This window comes from Callithrix jacchus, chromosome 1 (genome assembly GCF_049354715.1).
Source record: "Callithrix jacchus isolate 240 chromosome 1, calJac240_pri, whole genome shotgun sequence".
Taxonomy (NCBI): domain Eukaryota; kingdom Metazoa; phylum Chordata; class Mammalia; order Primates; family Cebidae; genus Callithrix; species Callithrix jacchus.
In genome coordinates, this window is record NC_133502.1 from 157,554,670 (window position 1) to 157,577,689 (window position 23,020).

Genomic DNA, 23,020 nt, shown 5'->3' on the forward strand with positions numbered 1-23,020 from the left:
TTGGTGGCATGTTGCTGAATGAAGGCAAGATCTCCAGTTCCCTGTTGGTCCAGCACTGTGCCTAGGGACCAGGATGGTGGTGGGACCTCAGGAGTCTCAGTCAATAGGAGGCAGGGGCCTAGAGACAGGCTGTCAGCTTGGGAATTGACTGCACGGAAAAAGTATTCACCCAGGAGGGGTAATTCACTGCCTGTGTGATGAGTAGCACTCGTGAAGTTGTGACATGTATACCTGTAAAGTGCTGCTTCCTTTTCAGCAGGAAACATTGATGGAAAGGCTCAGACAGAGCAGCCAGAGGTGAGCAGGACTGCTGCCAAAATAACACAGCTCATCCAGGCTGAGTCTCTTAGACCAAGGCACCTGCGCACCTCCCTTCCTCATGCTCCATTCAGCAACACTGGGGACCAAACCTGGGCTGACAGCTTGGAGACGGTCCCAGGGCTATCCTACAGCCCAGGCGAAGGCCAGGGCATCTGACCCACTTTGAGAGAGGGAACTTGCTAACAGAGAAAGAGAGAGACATAGCCTGGCTTGGGCCATCTGACACTGGAATGGCAGCCCAGCGTCTAGGTTCTAGAACTGGCTTTAACACACACTTGCTGTGTGATCTGGGACAAGCGTTTGCCCCTGTATGAGCTTGGTTTTCCCATCTGTGTGTGAAGGAATGGAGAAGAAGGTCCCAAGGCATTGTTTCAGCTGATAGGCCAGATAGTTGAGGAAGCCCTGGTCATAAGTCAGGCATGGGGGTTGCTCTTGCCTCCCTCTACTTCTGGCTCCTTCCTCCCATGGATAAGGAAGCCCCTGTGTAGCCCTCAACCATGGTGTCCAAGACACGGACTTGTGGAGGTAGGCCTGGTCCCCTAAGATAGAGACCTTCCCATCACCCTACCAATAGGTGGGAAGGCTGCTGCTTGCATTTCTGATGCTGGGGGAAGGAGACAGAGGGAAGAGAACCAAAGGGAGAAGCAGACTGCTGGAGTGTCCTCTTCCCCTCTGGGACCCTTTGGCACTCATGGAAACAGGATTCTGGAACAAAGTAAGGACAAGGCCCATGGTACTAAGGAAAGCCCAAAATGGAGGGAGCTCTTGCCAAAAAGCCAGATGCCCAGGACACCTTCTCCCTGAGGCCTGCATACATGCACTGATGCCTCAAAGGATGCTTTATTCTGAGGACACACAGTCACTGCAAACTTCAGCTGTGAAATGGTGGCTGTGTCTCAGTTGTCCCATGCCTGCACAGTGAAATAGGCCTGTACCCGTTTCATAGCTAAGTCAGAGGTACCCTGAGATATGAGCAGCATGTCTCAGGGAGAGGGAATGAGCTTCCTGTTACTGAAGGGGTGCAAGCAGAGACTGGACAGTCACTTCGCAGGCACTCAGCCCTCAGATCGAGGCATCTCTGATTCCCTGCCAGGCGCTGCTTCCTTTCTAATCTCAGCCTGTTTGGTTCAAACAAAGAAAGGACCATTTAAATTAATAAGTAATTAAATCTACAAGCTGGACCTGCAACATGATGATCTCTAAGGGAATCTCATCACGCTTGTCAAAGCCACCATATATGTTTTTGGAAACTGACCCTGATTCTCAGACCTGCCAGGTCCTTTACTCTGTCCATGCTGTGATTTCTACATAGACTGCCTTGGTCCACTTTCTCCACCTGGCAGACTCGTATTTATACTGTAAAACCCCTGCACCCCAGGGTCCCCAGCCAGGGTTAGACACTGAGTCCCACAGCAGCAGCAGTTCACATGAACTCTACAGCAGTCATTGCAGCATGTTTCAGTGGCCTGGAAGTTGCCCACAAGTCTAACTCCAAGAGTTATCTTCCTCCACTGGCTCCTATTCTTGCCAGACACGTTTTCCTCAACGTGACTCTTGGAACTTAGTCTTCTCCTCCTTTTTACCTTCATAGGACCTCGGGTTACACTGTAGGCATTCTCGGATCCCTTTGGGGAATGCTGCCTTCAGCCAGGCTGTGCTCAAAGTGCTGCCTGGGCTTCCATGTCCCACAAGAAGGCCTTCCTGGGATGCCAGGCCTCAGCTGGGATGCTCAGCAGGGACACTGATGTAGCACCAGGCCCAGGCCACCTAACCTGCTGTCCCTTCTTCCACGCCCCTTGTTCATTTTTCCCCATCTGAGGTGTACTTGAAATGAAGCCCTTCTTCCAGGAATTGCTTTTTTCCTAAGTGGCAAGTCCCTAAAGAAGAGACCAGATGGAGCCCAACAGGATGCACAGCGCACCGGAGAGGAGCAAGGACACCTGGATCCCAGCTCTAGCTTGGCCCCACATGATGAGCCCCCGACTGGGACTCAAGTTCCCATCCATCAAAGAAGTGATGAGGTGATGTGTGAAGGCCCTCTGTTTCTGGGTTCCCCAACTTGAAAGGCAGGGGAGAAGGGCCCTTCCATCTGTGAACAATCTTGGCAAATCGTCTAACAAGAAGGCCATGAATAACTCTAACTCTGCTACGTTTACTGGAACACAGCAAGGGGTAACTCTGAAGGTTCCCAGAGCAGGGGTCACCCACTGTCAGCTGTCAGCTGTTTATCCAAGACTGCTGCCTGGAAGCTCTTAGACTGTCCCAACTCTCCAGATGAGGAAGACAAGTGTACACATGATTTCCATATGCCAGCTGACTGGGAACGGTGATCATTCCTAAAGCCTGGCAGCGCTTTGCCCCATTTGTCCTCTCTTGAAACCTTCCAGGATCCTCCCCACCCACCCCACTCCTCCTCCGGTAAGCTGTCCCTGAATGCCTCCCACTTCTGGCTCCTCCCTGAACATCTTCTATGTGGCTCTCACATCACTGGCAGCCGCTCGTCAACCTCAATTCCCCTGCAGCCTTAGCTACCCTCTCTGCCCTGAAAGCCTAGCACTCAGCTGGGCACACAGTAGACTCTCAGGAGACATTTTTTGACTTGGTTGGAAATCTGACTCCCAGCCCAGTTTGTGGATTGTGATTCAAGCTCAAGTATACTCAGGTATTAGGCTGAACCCAGAGAAAGGCATATCCAAATGTGCCTGGGTCATCTCATAATGGGAATAATACCTTGCACATTTCTGTGCTGCTTTCTATTCTCAGGGGACTCTCTCTCTCTTGTGATCCTTATAGCACTCCTATGAGGCAGACAGGGAAAACAGTGACATCCTTATTTTCTAAAAGTTGGGGCAGTGACTGGCCAATGGCAAGAATCTTAAAAAGGGGAACAGACAGTGGAGCCAGGTTTGGCCTCTGTGACTTGTGATTTGGTGTTCTGTCCCCTCAAAAGGGTTTCTCACCTAAGGAGAGACCTGTATGCAGAGGATGGAAGATGGTGGGCGGTACGAGGGACCTGGAAAGCTGGGATGTGGCCTTGAGCCAGTGCTTCAGACCAGACGGATTGTTGGAAGCAACAGCAAGAGATTCCCCATGGGTGGGCATGCAGGGTGTGGTCCAGAAAGCCAAGAAGCCGAGATCAAAGCACTGACGAGCCCTATAACACTTGAAGTGCAGTAGAAAGGCACGGTAGGCCCCCCACAACTGCCCGCAGAGCAAAGGGAGCACCCCTTCCTCCCTCAAGGGCCCTAGAGGTGGAGGGACCCACAGTGCCTGACCCCTGGATGAAAGCTGATCCCCGAGCCTCCGGGACAAGAAGAAGAGACTCCTCCACAGCAATGCCCACCTCTGTCCATTCGTCCCACTGCCAAGATGTTTCTATGGTCTGTGGCTTTTCTGGTTTTAGCAAAATAGGAAGTTTACCAGAGGAGTGGCTTCTGTGAAATCCATCAGAAGATCACCCGGCTCCAAGGTAAAGGCACCTCCTCGGTCAGAGGGGCTCTAGGAAGACAGACAAAAATACTCCTGGTTAGAGACTGCACTGCATTGAGGATGAAGGTCACCGGAAAAGACAGAGGTTCCCAGCCTCTCCTCTACACTGATCTCATTAGAGCGACAATCCCCTTGTATTTCCCCAGCCAAGTAGTGCACAAAATGTTGAGACTGAACCCCAGTGTTTTTCTGCAAATTTTGTAAGTAGAAGTAGGCAGGGGGTGAGGGACTGTCCCTTTCAGAGCTGCAGGCAGCTTTTCTTAAGTACTCTTAGAGCTCTTTGGTCTTTTGGAGAAAAAATACTTTAAAGAGGCCTCCAAATGTATAAAGAGAGCGCAAAGTTTTTGTCCTAGATTAAGGGATCAAATCCAGGGTCCTCCAGGAGCTAAACCAATCTGCGCACTAAGAGCAATGGTCTTCATGGCAGGTGATGGCACGTGGAATGTTATGTTGTTTGTTTTTGGAAAATGGTTTGTCCTTCTGCTCTGGGGTCTTTGCTGCATGTATAGCCTCAAGATCTTTAAAAGTAGAAAAAATAAGACCCATCAATGTAGGGCAAGCCAGGCCCCAAGGAGAGAGATGGCCAGGAGAGGGAGCCCTGTAGCCTTTGGTAGGATGCCACTTGTGTCCCGTCCACGCCACCCCAACTCCCATCTGTTTTGTCAATGTTTCTTTCAGCTTGGTTTTAACCACAGTGTGGGTTATGTGGTAGAAGCCTGTGTCCACACTTGAGACAAAGCTGTACAGGGGTCTCCACACAGTGGAGGCCAATCCAGCCAGAGACGCCAGGAGGTGAGCTATAGAGATGCAGAGAACCTCGGTCTTGGCCAGTCGCTGGCTGAGGGCTCCTGCCAGGTGTCTGTGCGGAACACTAAGCAGTGATATTTTCAGAGACACCCAGGGAAGGGACCAGGTGGAAGACTGGCTTTGGTTATGCAGGAGGTGGGCCTGGACCATTATCCTTTAGCTCTTACCAGGAACTGTGATCCCTGAAGCTGCAAAAGCCTCAGGCATCCAGTTTGCATGAGCACTTTAACCTCCACTGAACCTGATGCCATACTGCACTCCAGCCTGGCTACAGAGCAAGACTCTCTTTCAAAAAAAAAAAAAAAAAATTCCTATTTTCAAACTAACACAAGCTATCTGATATAAGGAAAGGAATGGGGAAACTTCTATGATTTTGCTCCTCCAAACTGTTCACTATGGTTGGAAGGAATGATTTCTGTCTATCTTTACAGTGGACTAATAGCTTATGATAGAGATGAGATTCTAAATCAAAATTGCCCTCAAAAATCTCTTATGATGCAATTAAAGTACAATGAACTGATTTTATATTTCACTCAGTCTCTCGCAAATGGTTGGCTTGTATTTGGGGGACAAGCTATATAAAAAACATGCTCTGGTTATTGTTGTTGTTTTGCAAGTACACACAATCGATGATGCAAAATTTAAATGCGTGCCTCAGATGCCACTCAGTAAACTGATAACTGAATTCCCAGCAAGTGTGGCTGCTCCCCAGGGCTTTCCACCCCCAATACCTTGGCCCCAGGGGACAGCTGGCCTTTGCCTTCCGAGGTGTGAGGCGAGCTGACTTTCTGGACCTTGGGGGAGGGCAGCGGCACAGAGACTTGTGTGGCGGCGGTTGTGGTGTTTGTGGTTGTAGCTGTGGCCACTCCCACTGCCTCGGCCAGGTCTGGAGGGAGGTCGTCTTCATCACTGCGGTTACTAAAAGCACATGAAGCTCTGCTCATTACAAAAATAAACAGGCTGTGAGGAGCGGAAGGAAGATGGGCAGGGTGGGAAGGCCAGGGATGGGGATTGGGGGTTCCCAAACAGATGTCCACCAGATGTTCAGCTTACAGGATCCAATACTCTGACTTTTTTGCCAAAGCAAATTTGGGCTGAATTTTCTGTCATTTGCCACAGTGTTGTTTTGTTTTGTGTTGGTGGTAAAATATATACAATATGATATTTATCATTTTAACTGCTTATAAATATACAATTCAGTGGCATTAAATACATTCACAATATTGTGCAACCATCACCACTATCCACCCCCAAAACCTTTTCATCAGTGACAATGGAAACTGTATTATTATTGAGTGATAACTCCCCATGTCCCTCCCTGCAACCTCTGGGGACATCGATTCCACTTTCTGTCCCAGTGAATGTGTCTATTCCAGGAACCTCAAATAAGTGGAATCACACACTCTGTGTCCCTCTGTGTCTGGTTAATTTCAGTCACCATAATATTTTTAAGGTCTATTCACATTGTAGCATATATCAAAATTTCATTTCTCTTTATGATATAGAAAATTCCATTCTATGGATATACCACATTCTGTTTATCTATTCATCTACTGATGAACACTTGGGTTGTTTCCATTCTTTTGGCGATTATAAATAACACTGCCATGAACATGGGTGTACAAATATCTGTTTGACTCTGTGCTTTGAGGGTGGTACTGGGGACTCCAGGCACATTGTCTCTAAAGATCTGCCATGTAGAACTTCTGGAGCCACCCTTGCATAGGGATTATGTTTTAGAATGATGGCTGAGCTCAAGAGTGTCGATTCAAGACCCATGGTAGGTGGGCACCAGTGCGGCCTCTGCAGTCACTAGGAAGGCCTCAGCCTGGCACTGGGCCACGTGGGAACATGTGGCCATGGGACACAGCTGCAGTGTGGATGGGATTGATTGAGGAGGCCCTGAGAGGTTTTAGATTATTCTAAATAATCTAAAGAGAAGCCTCAAGGGGAGGACTTAGGATTCATTACTAAAAAGGGGGAAAGGTGAGAATTGAATAAGTACATGGAAAAATTAATAATACACCAAGTATCTGGAGCCACACAAATGACAGAGGTCAGATGGGTTACATGTTCATTCACTCACTTAATTTTCACACAACCTTGTTTATTACGATCTCCGTTTTTCAGAAAATCAGATGATATTTAGCAGCTGATTGTGAAATTATTTACTCAAGGTCACATGGCTAGTTAAGTGGATAAGGGGGGTTAAAATTTCTTTTTACCTCATTAAAAAAATTATCACCTCAGGCCAGGCATGGTGGCTCATGCCTATAATCCCAGCACTTTGGGAGGCTGAGGTGGGTGGATCACTAGGTCAAGAGATCAAGACCATCCTGGTCAACATGGGTGAAACTCTGTCTCTACTAAAATTACAAAACATTAGCTGGGCATGGTGGCACATGCCTGTAGTCCCAGCTACTTGGGAGGCTGAGGCAGGAGAATCGCTTGAACCCAGGAGGCGGAGGTTGCCGTGAGCTGAGATTGCACCATTGCACTCCAGCCTGGGTGACAGAGCAAGACTTTGCCTAAATATTTTTTTTTAAATAATAAAAAGATGGGCAAATGAGTGGCAATCACTGTCAAGGATTCAAGAACTCTTTATGGGACAAAAACTTAACACTGGGAAAAATCTCATCCATGAATGTTGCTATTTTCTACTATAGGAAAAACATAGCCATTCTTTGATTTTCAAAGCAAAATACTTTGGGGCAGCTTAAGAAATACACATATAAAGCTCAACGTTTGAAAAACAGTGTCCTTAAAAGAGCCAGTTTGATTAGCTGGGCATGGTGGCATGCACCATAGTACCAGCTACGGGGGAGACTGAGACCAGAGAATCACTTGAACCCAGGAGGTGAAAGCTGCAGTGAGCCAAGACTGTACCACTGCAGTCCAGCCTGGTGACAGAGTGAGACTCTGTATCAAAAAAAAAAACAACAACAAAACAAAACAGTGAGTTTGGTGAGTTAGTGAAATTTTCTTTCCTTCCAGGTTACATATCAGTCAGTCATTATTTCAAACATGATTACATCTCTCAAATGAGTGATAATAACATTTTGAGTTTCGAAATGTAAAAGGAATGGCAAGTTCTGCCAGCTTTATCCTTGAGGGAAGCAAACTGTCGTGGCTTAATTGTCCCCCAGAGATCACTAGGACTGTTAATTATTTGACCTTTACTCCTTTTGGCTTTCCTAGGAAATGCAGCTGACCAGAAGTTTCTATGAAGGATAATGAGGTGGGGTATGTCTCCCTTAATATCCCTCATATATGACTCTTTTCCTTTTCACAGGTACAAATAGACCCGAGATGGCTGTTAGAGAATTGCATCCAGAATCCCATTCCCTGTCCTACATTTTGCACTCTGGGTATCTCCTAAATTCCATCTTTCCTCAGAAGCTTCCAGATCCTAGAGAAGAAAGAAAGGAGACCTCATCTTATGGCCAGGGCATTGGGGCTTTATCCACATTCTCTCATGTCAAACCCCACAAAACTCCTCAGAGGTGGCCAGGCATGGTGGCTCATGCCTGTAATCCCAGCATTCTGGGAGGCCGAGGCGGGAGGATCACCTCAGGTCAGGAGTTCGAGATCAGTCTGACCAACATGGAGAAACCCTGTCTCTACTAAAAATACAAAATTAGCCAGGCATGGTGGTACATGCCTGTAATCCCAGCTACTTGGGAAGCTGAGGCAAGAGAATCGCTTGAACCTGGGAGGGGGATTTGTCGTGAGCTGAGACTGCACCATTGCACTCCAGCCCGGGCAACAACAGCGAAACTCTGTCTCAGAAAACAAAAACAAAAACAAAAACAAACCCTCCTCAGAGGCAGGTATTATCTTATACATTTTACAGAGGAAGAGAGGATCAAAGAGTCATTTTTCTAAGAGTTTATCGCCGTAAACTAGCCAGAGCCCTAACAGAAGCCTTTCCAACTCCAAAGCCCCCATGCTTTCCGATCGTCCAGGATCCCCCTGTAGTTACTCTCTGACCAATGACACATCTAGGCACGGTACCCCATGCCATAGCTAAGGTCAAGAAATGGGAACTGCAGGCTGGGCGTGGTGGCTCATGCCTATAATCCTAGCACTTTGGGAGGCCAAGGAGGGTGGATCACTGGAGGTCAGGAGTTTGAAACCAGTCTGGCCAACATCAGTGTATCCCCATCTCTATTAAAAATACAAAAAAATTAGCCAGGCATGGTGGCAGGCACCTGTAATCCCAGCTACTTGGGAGGCTGAGGCAAGAGAATTGCTTGAACCCAGGAGGCGGAGGTTGCAATGAGCTGAGATTGTGCCCCTGCACTCCAGCCTGGGTGACAGAGTGACAGAGCGAGATTCCATCTCAAAAAAAAAGAAAAAGAAAAAGAAATGGGAACTACTATTGTGATCAGTATTACAACTATTGCTAGTACTTCCCACCCTTATGACAGCAGTTACCTTTCTGTTTTGGATTAAAATTATTTGTGACTCCTGTCTTTCCCTCTAATAAACTGTGAGTCTTTGGATGGGAACTGTCAAAGTCACTTTCAACGATGCCTAGAACAGTCAGGTGCACATGGGCCCTGGTGGTTCTGGGACACTTTGGGAAATGGCTTCTCCTACAGGTGTCAAAACTCCGTAATTAGCTTTGGCTATGTTGACAGACAGGGCTGCCATTTCACGGATATGCCGTGGAAGGTAGCTTCTGATGTGGCTTGTAATCATCCCCATCCTAGTATTCATGCCCCGGTATAATCCTCCCCTTGAGTGTGGGCTGGGCATAGCGATTTGCTTCTAACTAACAGAATATGGCAAACGTGATAGGGGCCAGGCATGGTGGTTCACACCTGCATCCCAGCACTTTTGGAGACCGAGGTGGGCAGATCACTTGAGGTCAGGAGTTCTAGACCAGCCTGGCCAATATGGAGAAAGCCTGCCTCTACTAAAAATACAAAAATCAGCCGGGCATGGTGGCTCACACCTGTAATGCCAACTAACTGGAGGCTGAGGCAGGAGAATCATTTGAACTTGGAAGGTAGATTGTAGGGAGTCAAGATTGCCCCACTATACTCCAGCCTGGGTGACAGAGTGAGAGTCTGTCTCAAAAAAAAAAAGTGATAGGGTGTCAGTGCTGTGCATAGGTTATAAAAGACTGTGTCTTTGCCTTGCTGGCACTCTCTCTGGCTCTTCTTGTGTGCTTTTGCTGATAGAGACAGCTGGAGAGACCTAAGTGACTACAGGCTGAGGGCAACCTCTGTCCAACAGTCCTTGAGGACCTGATCCCTGTCAGCAACCGTAAGAATGAGCCTGCGGATGAGCCCGCAGCCCTGACACCTTGAATGTAAAAGCCCCGAACACAGAAGACCCAGCTAAGCCATGCCCCAACCCCCACTCCACAGGAACTGTGAGGTGATAGAAGTGGATTGTTTAAGACACTAAGTTTGGGAGCAATTTATTACACAGTAGTCAATGAATCCTTATACCAACTATGTAAGGTTTTCAGGGAGAAAGGGCTAGTACCATTATTACCTAAATTGGAAATAAATGGAATTTGGGAGCTGGCTCCCTGGAACTAGTCAGAGGGGCTAAGAAGCATTTGACCTAAACATGTAGTCATCACAATTGTTATAATTGAAAAAGCTGCAGTACAGAACTCACAAACTATACTGTCTTGTTAACTTCCTCACTCGGGGAGGCTTGATTTCCGGCTTTTCCACAGCTGGCTGGGTAGTTTCCACACGAATAGGAATAGGACTTCTAGAGACACACCAAAAAACAGAACAATACCATCAAAACAGGTTTACGGTCTTGTTTTTGCCATAGGGACTGCTTTCTCAGCTAATTTACACCTTAATGACATTGAAAGTCAAGAAATCCAGTTTTGTTTTGTTTTTTTTGCCTTTTCTACTTTACTTAGTTAATAATTATAATATTTTTTTAAAACCATAGAAAATCCAAACAGTAAGAAAAAAAAACATAGGAAAGAAGATATAGCAAGTGAGAGAACTAAACATAATTGAGGTACCAAATAAAATTTCTCTGCCCTGAACAGCCATTCCTGCACCCCAATATGGGAGGTGAACCAGACGGAGCATTTGGCTCATAACCAGATTTTGCCGGTAAAATGAAGAGAAACCTAAGGATAATCTGTTTTTAATTCCAAGTAATCTGGTAGCTATTTTATTTTAAACATAGCACACACTATATATATTTTTTTAAAAGATAAAGAACCATACTATATTTTATGTGAAAAATGCATAGTCAGAAGACCTTTAGGACTTGCTAGAGGTCCGTAACACATTTTAATTTCATGTATGTGTGAAAATGCTAAAAATTAAGTTTCACTTTTATCTGTACTCAAGAATTGACGCCAGATAACCAATGGATGCTACTCAAAATAGTAATTTTAAGGAAACTTTTTAATGCATTTTTTTAGTGGTCATGACTAATTTCATTTCTAAAAAATCAGTTCATTACCTCCTAAGACCAATAAGGTATCAAAACAAGTTGAGGTCCTTAAAAGGGACCTCTAGCAAGTCAACTAACACTTCTGGGTCAGGGCTCAATATGGTGATAAGTATGTGACCAGGGTCTAATAAATGCACGTTGATCACACACCAGGGCCTAGTGGGTGGAGAGCTAGGGGAAGAATAGCAGGGGGTGGGGGAATTGGGAGGGATAGCATTAGGAGAAATACCTAATGTAGATGACAGGACGATGGATACAGCAAACCACCATGGCATGTGTATACCTATGTAACGAACCTGCACCATCTGCACATGTACCCCAGAACTTAAAGTATAATAAATAAATTTTTAAAAAATGCATGTTGAGGCTGGGTGCAGTGGCTCACACCTGTAATCCTAACACTTTAGCAGGCTGAGGCAGGCAGGTCACTTGAGGTCAGGAGTTTGAAACCAGCCTGGGCAACATGATAATACCCCATTTCTCCAAAAAATACAAAAATTACCCAGTGCTTGTAGTCCCAGCTACTCAGGAGGCTAAGGTGGGTAGATCACCTGAGCCCAGGAGGTTGAGGGGCTGCAATGAGCCATGATTATGCTACTGCACTGCAGCCTGGGTGACAGAGTGAGACCCTGTCTCAAAAAAAAAAAAAAAAGTATGTTGAATAAACACATGAATGAGAAAATAGAGGATCTCAGTCAATGCATTCCACACTCACAGTTTCCTCAGGCTGTGACTCCTGAGTAAAGGGAACATGGTCCCTGGAAGAATGTACAGTCTATTGGGGAGCACATGAATTTTCTTGGGTGGAATGGTCAGCATCAGAAAAAGCTACGTGGAGGAGTTTCCTCTTTCCGGATGGAGGGAAGACCACAAAGATGAGAGGCAGAGTGGAGACCTGGCTGAATGCAGGGCAGTAGAACTACTGTCTGCTGAGGTCCCGGGAGAAAAGTAGATGGTTTTGACTGGAGGGAAAGTCGAGGCCAGGTCATAGGAGAGGCTGAGGAGTTTAAACTGAAGGCAATGGAACTCAACTCTCTAAAGGTTTTAGGCAAAGGAGTGGCATAGTCAGATTTGCATTTTAGAAAGGTCCTTAGAACAATGAAGAGGACCCAGGTGAAAGGGAGGCCAGGAGCATCTAGAGGACTGTTGCGGCAGTAAGCCCGGAAGACAGATAATGAGGGCTCAAGGTACAGTCAAGAGAAGAGGATGGATGTGGAAACTACAATGAAGTCAAATTGCCAGGACTTGGTGACCAATTAGATGAGGGAATAAGGTAGGAGAAAATCAAGGACTCCCAGGTTTTAACTCCCAGGAGTTAAAATTTCCTTAAAATTTCTATTTTGGATAGGGTCCATTGGTTATCTGACATAAATTCTCGAGTAAAGATAAAAGTGAAACTTAATTTTTAGCCTGGGTGAGGGGTAGGTAACAATACCATTGACCAAGAATGGAAAACAGGTGAAGATTAGTGGGGTGCAGTGGGAAGAGATGAATTAAGTTTCTGAAAAGTCCTAGAGGCAGCTGGGTATGCATCTCTGGAGTAAGACAAATTTATACCAAGAACACAGATTGGGAATCATAAGGTGATGTAGAGAAATGTTAGCTTTTATTTTTGGCATCAACCATGATAATTCCCTAGAGCAGTGGTTCTGCATCACCTGGGTGGTTGTTAACGTGATGATTCTTGTCTCTACCAGTGCCCACCAAACCCCCACCACATACATACACATGAAGGATGCCAAAGGTCTGGAGTAGTACCCAGGAGTCTGTGCTGTTTTTTTTCTTTTGTACTTTAGATCCTAGGGTACATGTGCAGATCATGCAAGACTGTTGCATAGGTACAATCATGGCAAGGAGGTTTGTTGCCACCATCCTTCCATCACCTATACCTGACATTTCTCCCCATATTATCCCTCCCCCACCCTCCTTCCCACTATCCCTCCCATAGCCCCTCCAACGGACCCCAGTGTCTGGTGCTCCCCTCCCCGTGTCCATGTGTTCTCATTGTTCAACACCCGCCTATGAGTGAGAACATGCGGTGTTTGATTTTCTGTTCTTGTGTCAGTTTTCTGAGAATGTTGGTTTCTAGGTTTATCCATGTCCCTACAAAGGACACGAGCTCATCATTTTTTATGGCTGCATAGAATTCCATGGTGTACATGTGCCACATTTTCTCTGTCCAGTCTATCATCGATGTACGTTTGGGTTGGTTCCAGGTCTTTGCTATTGTAAACAGTGCCGTGATGAACATGCATGTGCATGTGTCTTTATAATAGAATGATTTATAATCCTTTGAGTATATATACCCTGTAATGAGATTGCTGGGTTAAATGGAATTTCTATTTCTAGATCCTTGAGGAATCGCCACACTGTCTTCCACAATGGTTGAACTAATTTACACTCATACCAACAGCGTAAAAGTGTTCCTATTTCTCCACATCCTCTCCAGCATCTGTTGTCTCCAGATTGTTTTATGATAGCCATTGTAACTGACATGAGGTGGTATCTCAATGAGTCTGTGTTTTTAACAAGAGACTCTGAGTCCTTGGACCCATTTTGGGAAATTACCCTAAGGAGACCCTGTTGGTGTTAATAAACCACCAGGTGGCAATGAGACCACCATGATCTATAGGTTATCCCTCACTTGTGCTGAGAAAGAGTTCCTCGTGTTCTCTGTGAGATCAGGGGAGGAAGGGCTTCCTCTGGGTTTGGGGTGGTGGTGGCCTGGAAGCTGTAAAGAACATGTGTATGGAATAGGAGGAGGGCGAATGATGAGAAATTACTTAATAGGTACAATGTACATTATTTGAGTGACGGATATTCCAAAAGTTCTGACTTTACTACTATGCAATCTATGCATAGGTCCAAGTTATACTTCTACCCCATACATTTATACAAACAAAAAATAGGCTCGGTACAATGGCTCATGCCTGTAATCTCAGCACTTTGAGAGGCCAAGGTGGGTGGATCACTTAAGTCAGGAGTTCAAGACCAGCCTGGCCAACATGGTGAAGCCCCGTCTCTACTAAAAATACAAAAATTAGCTGGGCACTGTGGCACACACCTGTAATCTCAGTTACTCAGGAGGCTGAGGCATAAGAATCACTTGAATCCGGGAGGTGGAGGTTGCAGGGAGCTGAGATCGCACCACTGCACTCCAGCCTGGGCAACAGAGAGAGATTCCATCGCAAGAAATAATAACAATAAAAACAAGTAAATAAATTTTAAACACGAACATATGTGGCTCCAGCACTGGCAAGAAGCTCAGCGGGCAGGGCACATCAATGCACCAAGGGAAGCTGGGCCAAGGCCAAGCTGGAATTGTGAGCAGAAGCCAGGTCATGAAGGGCGTCCTGCACTCTGTTAAGGAGTTGGGATTTCATTCTGATTCAAACGGACCCTTGGAAGGACTTTAAGCAGGGGGATGGCAAGGTCAAGTCTACATGCTTGAGAGACAACCCAAAGTGATTGATTTCATTGTTAATGCAGCAGGCAGAGATATTGAAACCTGAGAATAAGCAGAATTTTTGAGGCTTGCAGAAAGTTGGTTAAGCCAGTCTTTTTCCATCTCTTTGGGCTCATATTCTCATTTATTTATCCTCTGATTTTATCAGCTAATGCCCTCATGAGCAATGTTTCAAGGATAATGATGATGATATAGAGAATAATCATTTCCCCATTCAGACAAGAAGCAACAGACCTTACATTAGCGTCCTGAAGACTGGATTTCTTATTTATATTTACAAATGTTGATTCCTCTTTTCCACCCTGTTGAAGAAAGTATTCAGGTTAGTCAAAACTGAACATGTTGGCATGCAAAAAATGTTTTCAAGTCTCTTACATTCAAAAGATTACAGAAATTGGCAAGTGAACCAAAGAGTATTCAATCAATAGAGAATCTTGCTCTGGTGTTTATATACATTAACAAAAAAATGTTTTCCTAAGAAATGGGATTAAGAAAATCATTCAGATGCAATCAATTCCGGCATTCATACTTTTATTGAACACCTGCTACGTGCCAGCTGATGCCTGAATTAGAAAGGGATCTCGTGGGAAAAGCCAAGCCCTCAGTTTAATCCCTCACCTCACAGTTGAGGTCAGGAATAATAATCAGCTCATAGCACTTACAGTTTACAAAGGAATTTGGAATCTGTCCTTTCACATCAGCATGACAACCATAACAGCCTGGCAGGAGTTATGTCACAGAATTTTGAGAGAAGCCCTGTCCGCCTCCCTCTGATGAGTCCCACAAAGAATGGTGGGGGAAGAAGAGACACCCACCCAGCCAGCCAGGCCAGCTGACCATACACTAGTGGTCAATTGAACATGCAGAGGCCTGCAGCCCACATGCCCATCACAACATACAGAACTTGGCCTCTGTTCTAAATACATATTGAGCAGAGATTTCAAGTCTACTGGCTTGGAGGACATGGTGATTAGCCTGTCAAGATGTCCCGCATATAGATCCAATCAGACTTTTTTATTTTTGTTTTTAATTTTTTTATTTCTCGAGACAGTGTATTGTTCTGTTGCCCAGGCTGGAGTGCAGCATCACGAACCTGGCTCACTGTAGCCTTGACCTTCAGGCTCAATCAATCCACCTGCTTTAACCTCCAGAGTAGCTGGTACTACAGGCTCACACCACAACACACAGCTAATTTTTTTTTTCATATTTTTTGTAGAGATGAGGTTTCGCCATGTTGCCCAGGCTTGAACTCCTGGGCTCAAGCGATCTGCCCACCTAGGCCTCCAGAATGTTGGTATTACAGGCATGACCCACCATGCCCAGCCAAAGCCTTTTATAGAGTTAGCAACAGATAGGACCATTAGTCTGTTTGACTTCTGCTTCCTGTCTTTATACTCTTGCTGTGCACTAATGCCGATAGGGGATTAAAACTGAAAGCCCTGGCAGTATACTTGGCTGTGCATCAGCCTCCTCTCACTCCATCACAACCCCTCAAAACCCTCTAAACCATGGATTCCCAAAGCAAATTTCTGTGTTACTGTGGATATTAGTTCTACAGATGACAGTAGGAGCTACTTTACAAAGCGTTCTATGGCCAGTTGGGTGTGAAAGAAAGTAAAACAGGCTTCTTTCCTGCCGGACTTTCCAGAGCCTATAAGAAGCTAATGTATATTGGGACTGTCCCATGGGATTTAGTGTGCAGCATTTCCTGAATTATCAGGGAGCATCTCATGGGGCCAGTGTTCCCTATAACATCTTGGGAAACACTGCTGTAAAATCACTGACTTCACACTGGCCCACTTTTTTCCTGCTTTCATGCCCTTCCACTATGTCTTTTTGGCCAGGAAATGTTTTCTTATCTATTTCTCACCTCTTCCCTATACTTTACAAAATGGAATATTTTCAATATACTGTACTTCTTCAATGGAGCAGAAATATGCGTCCCTCACACATAAAACCTGCAGCATGGGGCTATTGAGAACACACTAGAACTTTCTAATGTAGATAATTACAGCTTTGTAAATTGCAAAATATGTGTCAGTTTTGTTTGTTCTGTGATAGTATAAAAATGGCATCCCTGAAAACAATGAAGGTAGAATGAAAATAAAGAATTTGTGACTATAACCTTGACATTACTGAGTTTGTGATGGGAAGTAAACCTGACCATCCTCTAAAAAGGGCCACCACTGTTATCTGCAAGCAATCAGTGCCCCCAGCAATTTCATCACACCACAACTGTGATCATTGTTATCAATATCTCCGTAGTGATACAGCAAGGCTTTGCAACAGGTACTCTGTATAGATCATCTCACATAATCTTCACAATAACCTGATAGATGGCTCCATGATAGGCTCTGTCCATAAGGGGTGCTCATGGGGAGGAATGTGCTCCTTCCTGTCTGCTTCCTGCTCCTGTGAGCCACCGCATCCTTGCTGCTTCATGTGGGCAGCAGCAGTTCCTCCTGCAGTCGCAGCTGAATACAGTTTGCAGTTTTCCAACACTGGCAGATCCAGCTGCACGGTGTCCACCTCAGACATATCAGCACCAGCCAGCTGATGTCCCCTCCTCAATCTGAGGCATGTCTTAAGAGCTCAGAAATGCCAGTGCCAGGCACAGTACCCATGCTTAGAAGTGTGAGTTTCGTCTCCACAGGGCTTCTCCTCCAGATATCTAAATTTTAATATTGACAGCATCTCTGTTTCCTCAGCTGCTGGAAAGTGCTGCCTGGAGTTGCTATCTCTGGTACCTTAGCATAGCGTGACCCAAAATGCGGTCCTATGGGCTCGTTAGAAATGCATATTCAGGCTGGGCACAGTGGCTGATGCCTGTAATTCCAACACTTTAGGAGGCTGAGGTGGGAGGATTGCTTGAGTCCAGGAGTTCAAGACCAGGCTGGCCAACATGGTAAAACCCCATCTCTACAAAAAAAATCCAAAAATTAGCCAGGTGTGGCGGAGTGCACATGTAGTCCCAGCTACTCGGGAGGCTGAGGCAGGAGGATTGATTGAGCCTGTGAGGTTGAGGCTGCAGTGAGCCATGATCCCACCACTGCAGCCCAGACTAGGCAATAGAGTAAGAGAAAGAAAGAGAGAAAGAGAGAGAGAGCATGGAAGGAAGGAAGGAGGGAAGAAGGGAAGGAAAGGGAAAGGAAGGAAGGAAGGAAAGAAGGAAGGAAGGAAGGGAAGGGAAAGGAAAGGAAAGAAGGAAGGAAAGGCATATTCATGAGCCCCAATTTACCAAATCTCTGGGGACAGAGCCCAGTTTTCCAGGTGACTTATGCCCAATAACATTTGAGAACCACTGCCTTCAAGTTCTCTTTATCCTTTCATGTACCTAATAAATAACTGTACACCAGGCAATATTTCTTTATATTAAAATCATGGTTCACATATCAGGTATGGTTCACATAACCAGTTTCCATCTCCTGACTGGACCCTGACTGACACAGCATCTCAGTCCTATGGTGCCTCTTTCTTCTCTGTGACATGGAGAAAATCCTATAACATGAAATCAAAGGAATGTATGCATTCTGCGCACCTGGATGTTCACTCGGGAAGCATTTTCCAACTGAGCTTTCAGAATGTTACACTTCACGTGATCCGCCACAGGGGAAGGCAAAAGTGGAGTCTGAAGAGTTTTCTCTGAGACTTTCTTTTCTTCAGCCTGAGACAAACCAAAATACAAACAGCAGATTATAAACAAGGAGAGAAAAACATGTTCATTAACTTTTCCCAACAATTGCATAGAACACATAGATCTAGATACACAGACAGGTGTATCACTAACTCCTTGTATTGTTACCAGTCCCTTACAATTTGCAAGGGATTCCCCAGTACAGCATCTCATTCCCTCATGAAATAGGGTGAGGTTCTACCAGAAGTCAGGGTAAAGGTTCAAAGAGAGAAGAAGGCTCTTCCAGCATCCTGGGGCAAGAACCAGTGGCAGAACAGGACATCTTCTGGTTCAAGTCTCCTACACATGAATCCAGCGTTATTTTCCCCATAACTGCCATCTCTTACATAGAAAGACTCAATTCTGGGACTTGCTGGGTCCAGGGGAAGAGTACAAAATATTAATTGGTATTTTGACAACAAATCTTGCAGAAAATTGTGATTTTTCAACAAGAAATCTGTATCTGTTACCTTATTGTAGAGTGTCTTGCACTTCAGTAATTTGCACGACTTTTATAATTTTTGCCATATCCCATGTATTTACTGAACATGTATCTATAATTCACATGATCCAGTTAAGGTGAATTACCCTGGGACTACCTATTTGAATTGTGTCCAAAGCAATAATATCTTTGAAATTATAGGCTTTGTGACTATTATGTTTACTATAATAAACATGATGACATCCACATCACTATTAAAATAAAAAATATTCATCCATGTATACAATCTGAAGCCATCTTTGATGGTATATACAACACATTTTGGGAAATAATGTCTTATTGTTAACCATGCCTACTGTGGTCATTTCATTTCATATCCCAATGCTAATGTGGTACTCAGCACATAGTAGGTGTCCAATAAATACCTACTAAAGAAGGTTATGATAATATGCAGTCATTATTAGAAGAGACGTGTTTAATAAGAAAGGCACATGACCATATGATTGCTAGAGGTCAGTTCAGTAATATTAGGACTAAATGTGACATATCAGCCACATGCCCCACAGCCAGAATAAAATGTCCTAACGCTCTCAGGTTCTGCAAGTTCCAACATTAATCTTATTCACTAATTAAGAAGTCCTACTGAACACACTGGTACACACCAAGTGCTATGAAAGCTGTAGAGGAAGTGGAGAGCAACTGGCCAGCAAACATCATTTAATAAAGAAATTAAGAAATAGTGTAGAGTTTCCCAGGGGGACCTCGAAACACATGGAGAAGCATTTGGTAGACCAAACAGAACTCTCCAATTTCATGTAACAGCAAGACAGGCAAAGACAGATTTGAATCTCAGCTCTTTCACTTACTTGCACCATTAATTAAAAAAAATGATGATGGACTGAGCAAGGTGGCTCACTCCTATAATCCCAGTGCTTTGGGAGGCTGAGACGGGTGGATCACTTGAGCCCAGGAGTCGGAGACCAGGCTGGGAAACACAGCAAAACCCCATCTCTACTAAAAATAGAAAAATTAGCAGGTTGTGGTGGCATGCACCTGTAATTCTAGCTACTCAGGAGGCTGAGATGTAATCCAGAGCTTAGGTTGTGGGATGGAGGTTGCAGTGAGCCAAGACTGCACCACTGCACTCTAGCCTGGGCAACAGAGCAAGACCCTGTCTCAAAAAACAAAACAAAACAAAAAGCCAGTTGCCAACATATACTGAGAGCTTATTATGGGTTAGCCACTGACTATGCATTTCATATTCATGTCTCACCAAGTTCCCTCATGTAACCATCTCAGTTCGAGGTAACTACTATCACTATCCCCATTTTATAGATACAAAAAAAAAAAAGGCAGAGAAATGGTAAGTCACTTGCCCATAGTCACACAGGAAGTAAGCAGAGGAGCCAAGACTGACAGCCAAGAATGGTGATGTTGGTTACTCCAAAGTCGGAGCTCCTGACTACTCAGTCATACTGGTTCCCCTGAAATTCTCTCAATCTGTTTCTACCTAAGATTGTTATGGTGCTTAAGTGAGAAAAACAGATATAAATGGCACTTTCAGGTTAGATTCTTTAGTTAGCAAATATATATAACCAAAAAAAAAAAAAAAAAAAAAAAGAGCATTAGATGTGAGAACACTAATGATCGATTCTGAGCCATCAATGGTTCCTGGGCTGTCAAGCTGACTTTGAAGAAAGCTGGCTCATTTGACTGGATTCATTATCCCGAGGGCCTCCACTTTCTCCTTCAGGCAAATAAGTAACATTTATTTTGAAAGGTGAGGTTTACAGTATACCCTTAAGTTAATTTATCTTGTGTTTATAAATCCTGTTACATCAAGATAATTGAATGGATATTTTATTGGTGCATGAAGAGATAATTTTAAAATTAGATTTAATTTTTCAGAATGGTATGCTGGCATACAGGAGTCAAGTTGGTTACAAAGCCCATTTGAGGCTTTTGACAATTGCTTAAGGGGAAGTAGTTATACTGGCAGTAATGACTGAGGACCCACTTCAAAAAATTGAATGCTGCTAAAATAAGAATGAGAAATTAGCATTGATTTTTCCCCTTGAATTTACTAATTCTAAACTGCTTTTTTAGACATAAAATTCAAGCTGGCTTGTTCTTGTTCACCCTGGACAAAGCAAGACCTGTAATATTCTGCTATATGAATTGACACAGGTGAAGGCCGATATACATTTTGGGAAATGTGTGCATCATTATATGAATTTGTATAAAAGCTATCTCTGTGGGAGATAAACATCTGGGTTACAAGACTATATCATTCCTGCCTGGAGGATGGCTCCAAGAATGTGCTTTCTCTTTCCCTGTGACTGTATTTTATGTTTTATGTTCAGTCAATTTGAATTGAGGAAAGATACTTTGTTGTTCAATATGGATTACAGAATTTCAAAACACAGACATGAATGACAATTAGGCTTTGATGTTATTATAGTTGGAAATAGTTCATCTGTTTGGGGATATTGTTTGGTGATAAAGAAATGATCAGATGTATATTTAAATTGCTTATGCAAATTGTTTACACATCTAAAATCTAATGAGAATGAAATTTTTGTGTTAATTTTGGGCACGAACTTTGGAACTGGACAGTGAAAATGATATGTCACCATCCAATCAAGAACAGGAAGTTATCCAAACCTTAGAAGAATCAGAGGACTCTTGATCCTTGAGGCTGGAAAAAGCCTTAAAAGCCATCCAAGCCAGTGGCTCCCAATTTTGGTGTCATGATCAGAAGTGAGGTGTGTTGCAAGGAATGTTTCATGAATGATAAAGTGTGGCCAGGTTCAGTGGCTCACACCTGTAATCCCAGCACTTTGGGAGGCTGAGGTGGTCAGATCACTTGAGGCCAGAAGTTCAAGACCAGGCTGGCTAATATGGTGAAACCCTGTCTCCACTAAAAATATAAAAATTAGCTGGTGTGGTGGCACATGCCTGTAATCCTAGTTACTCAGGAGGGTAAAGTAGGAGAATTGCTTGAGCCTGAAAGGCAGAGGTTGCAGTGAGCTGAGATCATGCCATTGTACTCCAGTCTGGGAAACAGAGCGAGACATAATCTCAAAAAAAAAAAAAAAAAATCAAAGTGTGAAGTAATATATATATATTGTGTGTGTGTGTGTGTGTGTGTGTCAGGACAAAGTCAAAATTATCTGTATAATCACATCGCTTTCGCTTACTTGATTACTAATGCATTTGTTTGTTTGTTTTTTGAGACAGAGTCTCACTCTGTTGCCCAGGTTGCAGTGCAGTGGTGGGATCTCAGCTCACTGCAACCTCCACCTTGTGAGTTCAAGCAATTTCCTGCCTCAGCCTCCCAAGTAGCTGGGATTACAAGTGTCCACCACCACACCTGGCTAATTTTTGTACTTATAGTAGAGACGGGGTCTTGTCATGTTGCCCAGGCTTGTCTTGAACTCCCGACCTCAAGAGATCCACCTGCCTTGGCCTCCGAAAGTGCTGGGATTACAGGCGTGAGCCACCGTGCCAGGCCAATTTTTGGGTTGTGGAGGAGCTAGGAAGGGAGCTGTAACTTGAACTCCAGGGAAATGCTGGATAACCCACAGGTGTCTCAGGTAGGTTTTCACCCAGAGCAAGCTGCTATTGTCAATGCCCCACCAATAGTCATGGAGACTGCAAATCACTATGGACCTTGTGAGTTCTGTGCTACACTATATGCTGTATTTCCTCGCAAAATATTTTTGGATTTTGTCAAACTCTGGATAAGCCCCCATTAAAACCATTTATCATGTATATTGCAGAAGAAAAGTTGAAAACCAAGAGACTAAGAGAAAGAATACCAATCTAGGGACACACGGTGCATTGGGTTGAATCCTCAGCAACTAAGGCAAGCCTGCTCAATAAAGATTTGTTGATTGAATGGCTCTCAGAGCCATCCTGCAGGAGGAATTCTCTCCAGCTGGCCATCACGGAGGGTGGTACAGGAAAACAAAGTGAATGAGCAGGGCTTTGGAGGTTAAACCTGAAGTTGGGACCATTAGTAATCACAGGAACTTTAGGTCACCCAGCTGAGGGATTAGGGGAGGGTCAGGGAGGGGAAGGGCAGGAGGTATAACCTTCCTATGCTGCACTGGGCAGGAGTGGGAGCTTCTTAGTTCAGTTCTTCCAAATTCTTCCTATTCCCTCTCATAAAGGGACAAAGCTAAGCATTAAAGTGGCAGAAAGGAATCATGATTGAAAAAGATTCTTCCTTTGGGGATTTAAAGAATTAAAGTGTAGGTACAACAGAGTTTCTCAACTAGGGAGATTTTGCCCTTCTGAGAACATCTGGCCATGTCTGGAGACATTGTCACAACTGGATGGGGGTTGCTAGTGGCATTTAGTGGGTTGTGGC

General features: G+C 44.5%; 1 protein-coding gene across 8 annotated transcripts in view; it reads right to left on the reverse strand.

Annotated features, from left to right (window-relative positions):
* The window catches only part of EPB41L4B (erythrocyte membrane protein band 4.1 like 4B), a 159,478-nt gene that overhangs the window by 19,119 nt on the left and 117,339 nt on the right, over positions 1–23,020 (reverse strand). For 5 of the 8 annotated variants that reach the window (XM_078374101.1, XM_035254233.3, XM_078374094.1 and 2 more), the window contains 5 exons: positions 18,069–18,194; positions 14,765–14,832; positions 10,255–10,353; positions 5,349–5,526; positions 3,742–3,819 (listed from right to left, as the gene is read on the reverse strand). In XM_078374101.1, coding sequence (XP_078230227.1) covers positions 3,742–3,819; positions 5,349–5,526; positions 10,255–10,353; positions 14,765–14,832; positions 18,069–18,194 — 549 coding nt within the window. Of the gene's footprint in view, positions 1–3,741; positions 3,820–5,348; positions 5,536–10,254; positions 10,354–14,764; positions 14,833–18,068; positions 18,195–23,020 lie in introns of all 8 variants that reach the window. The other 3 variants (XR_013535843.1, XM_054258762.2, XM_078374091.1) reach the window with 1 other exon arrangement.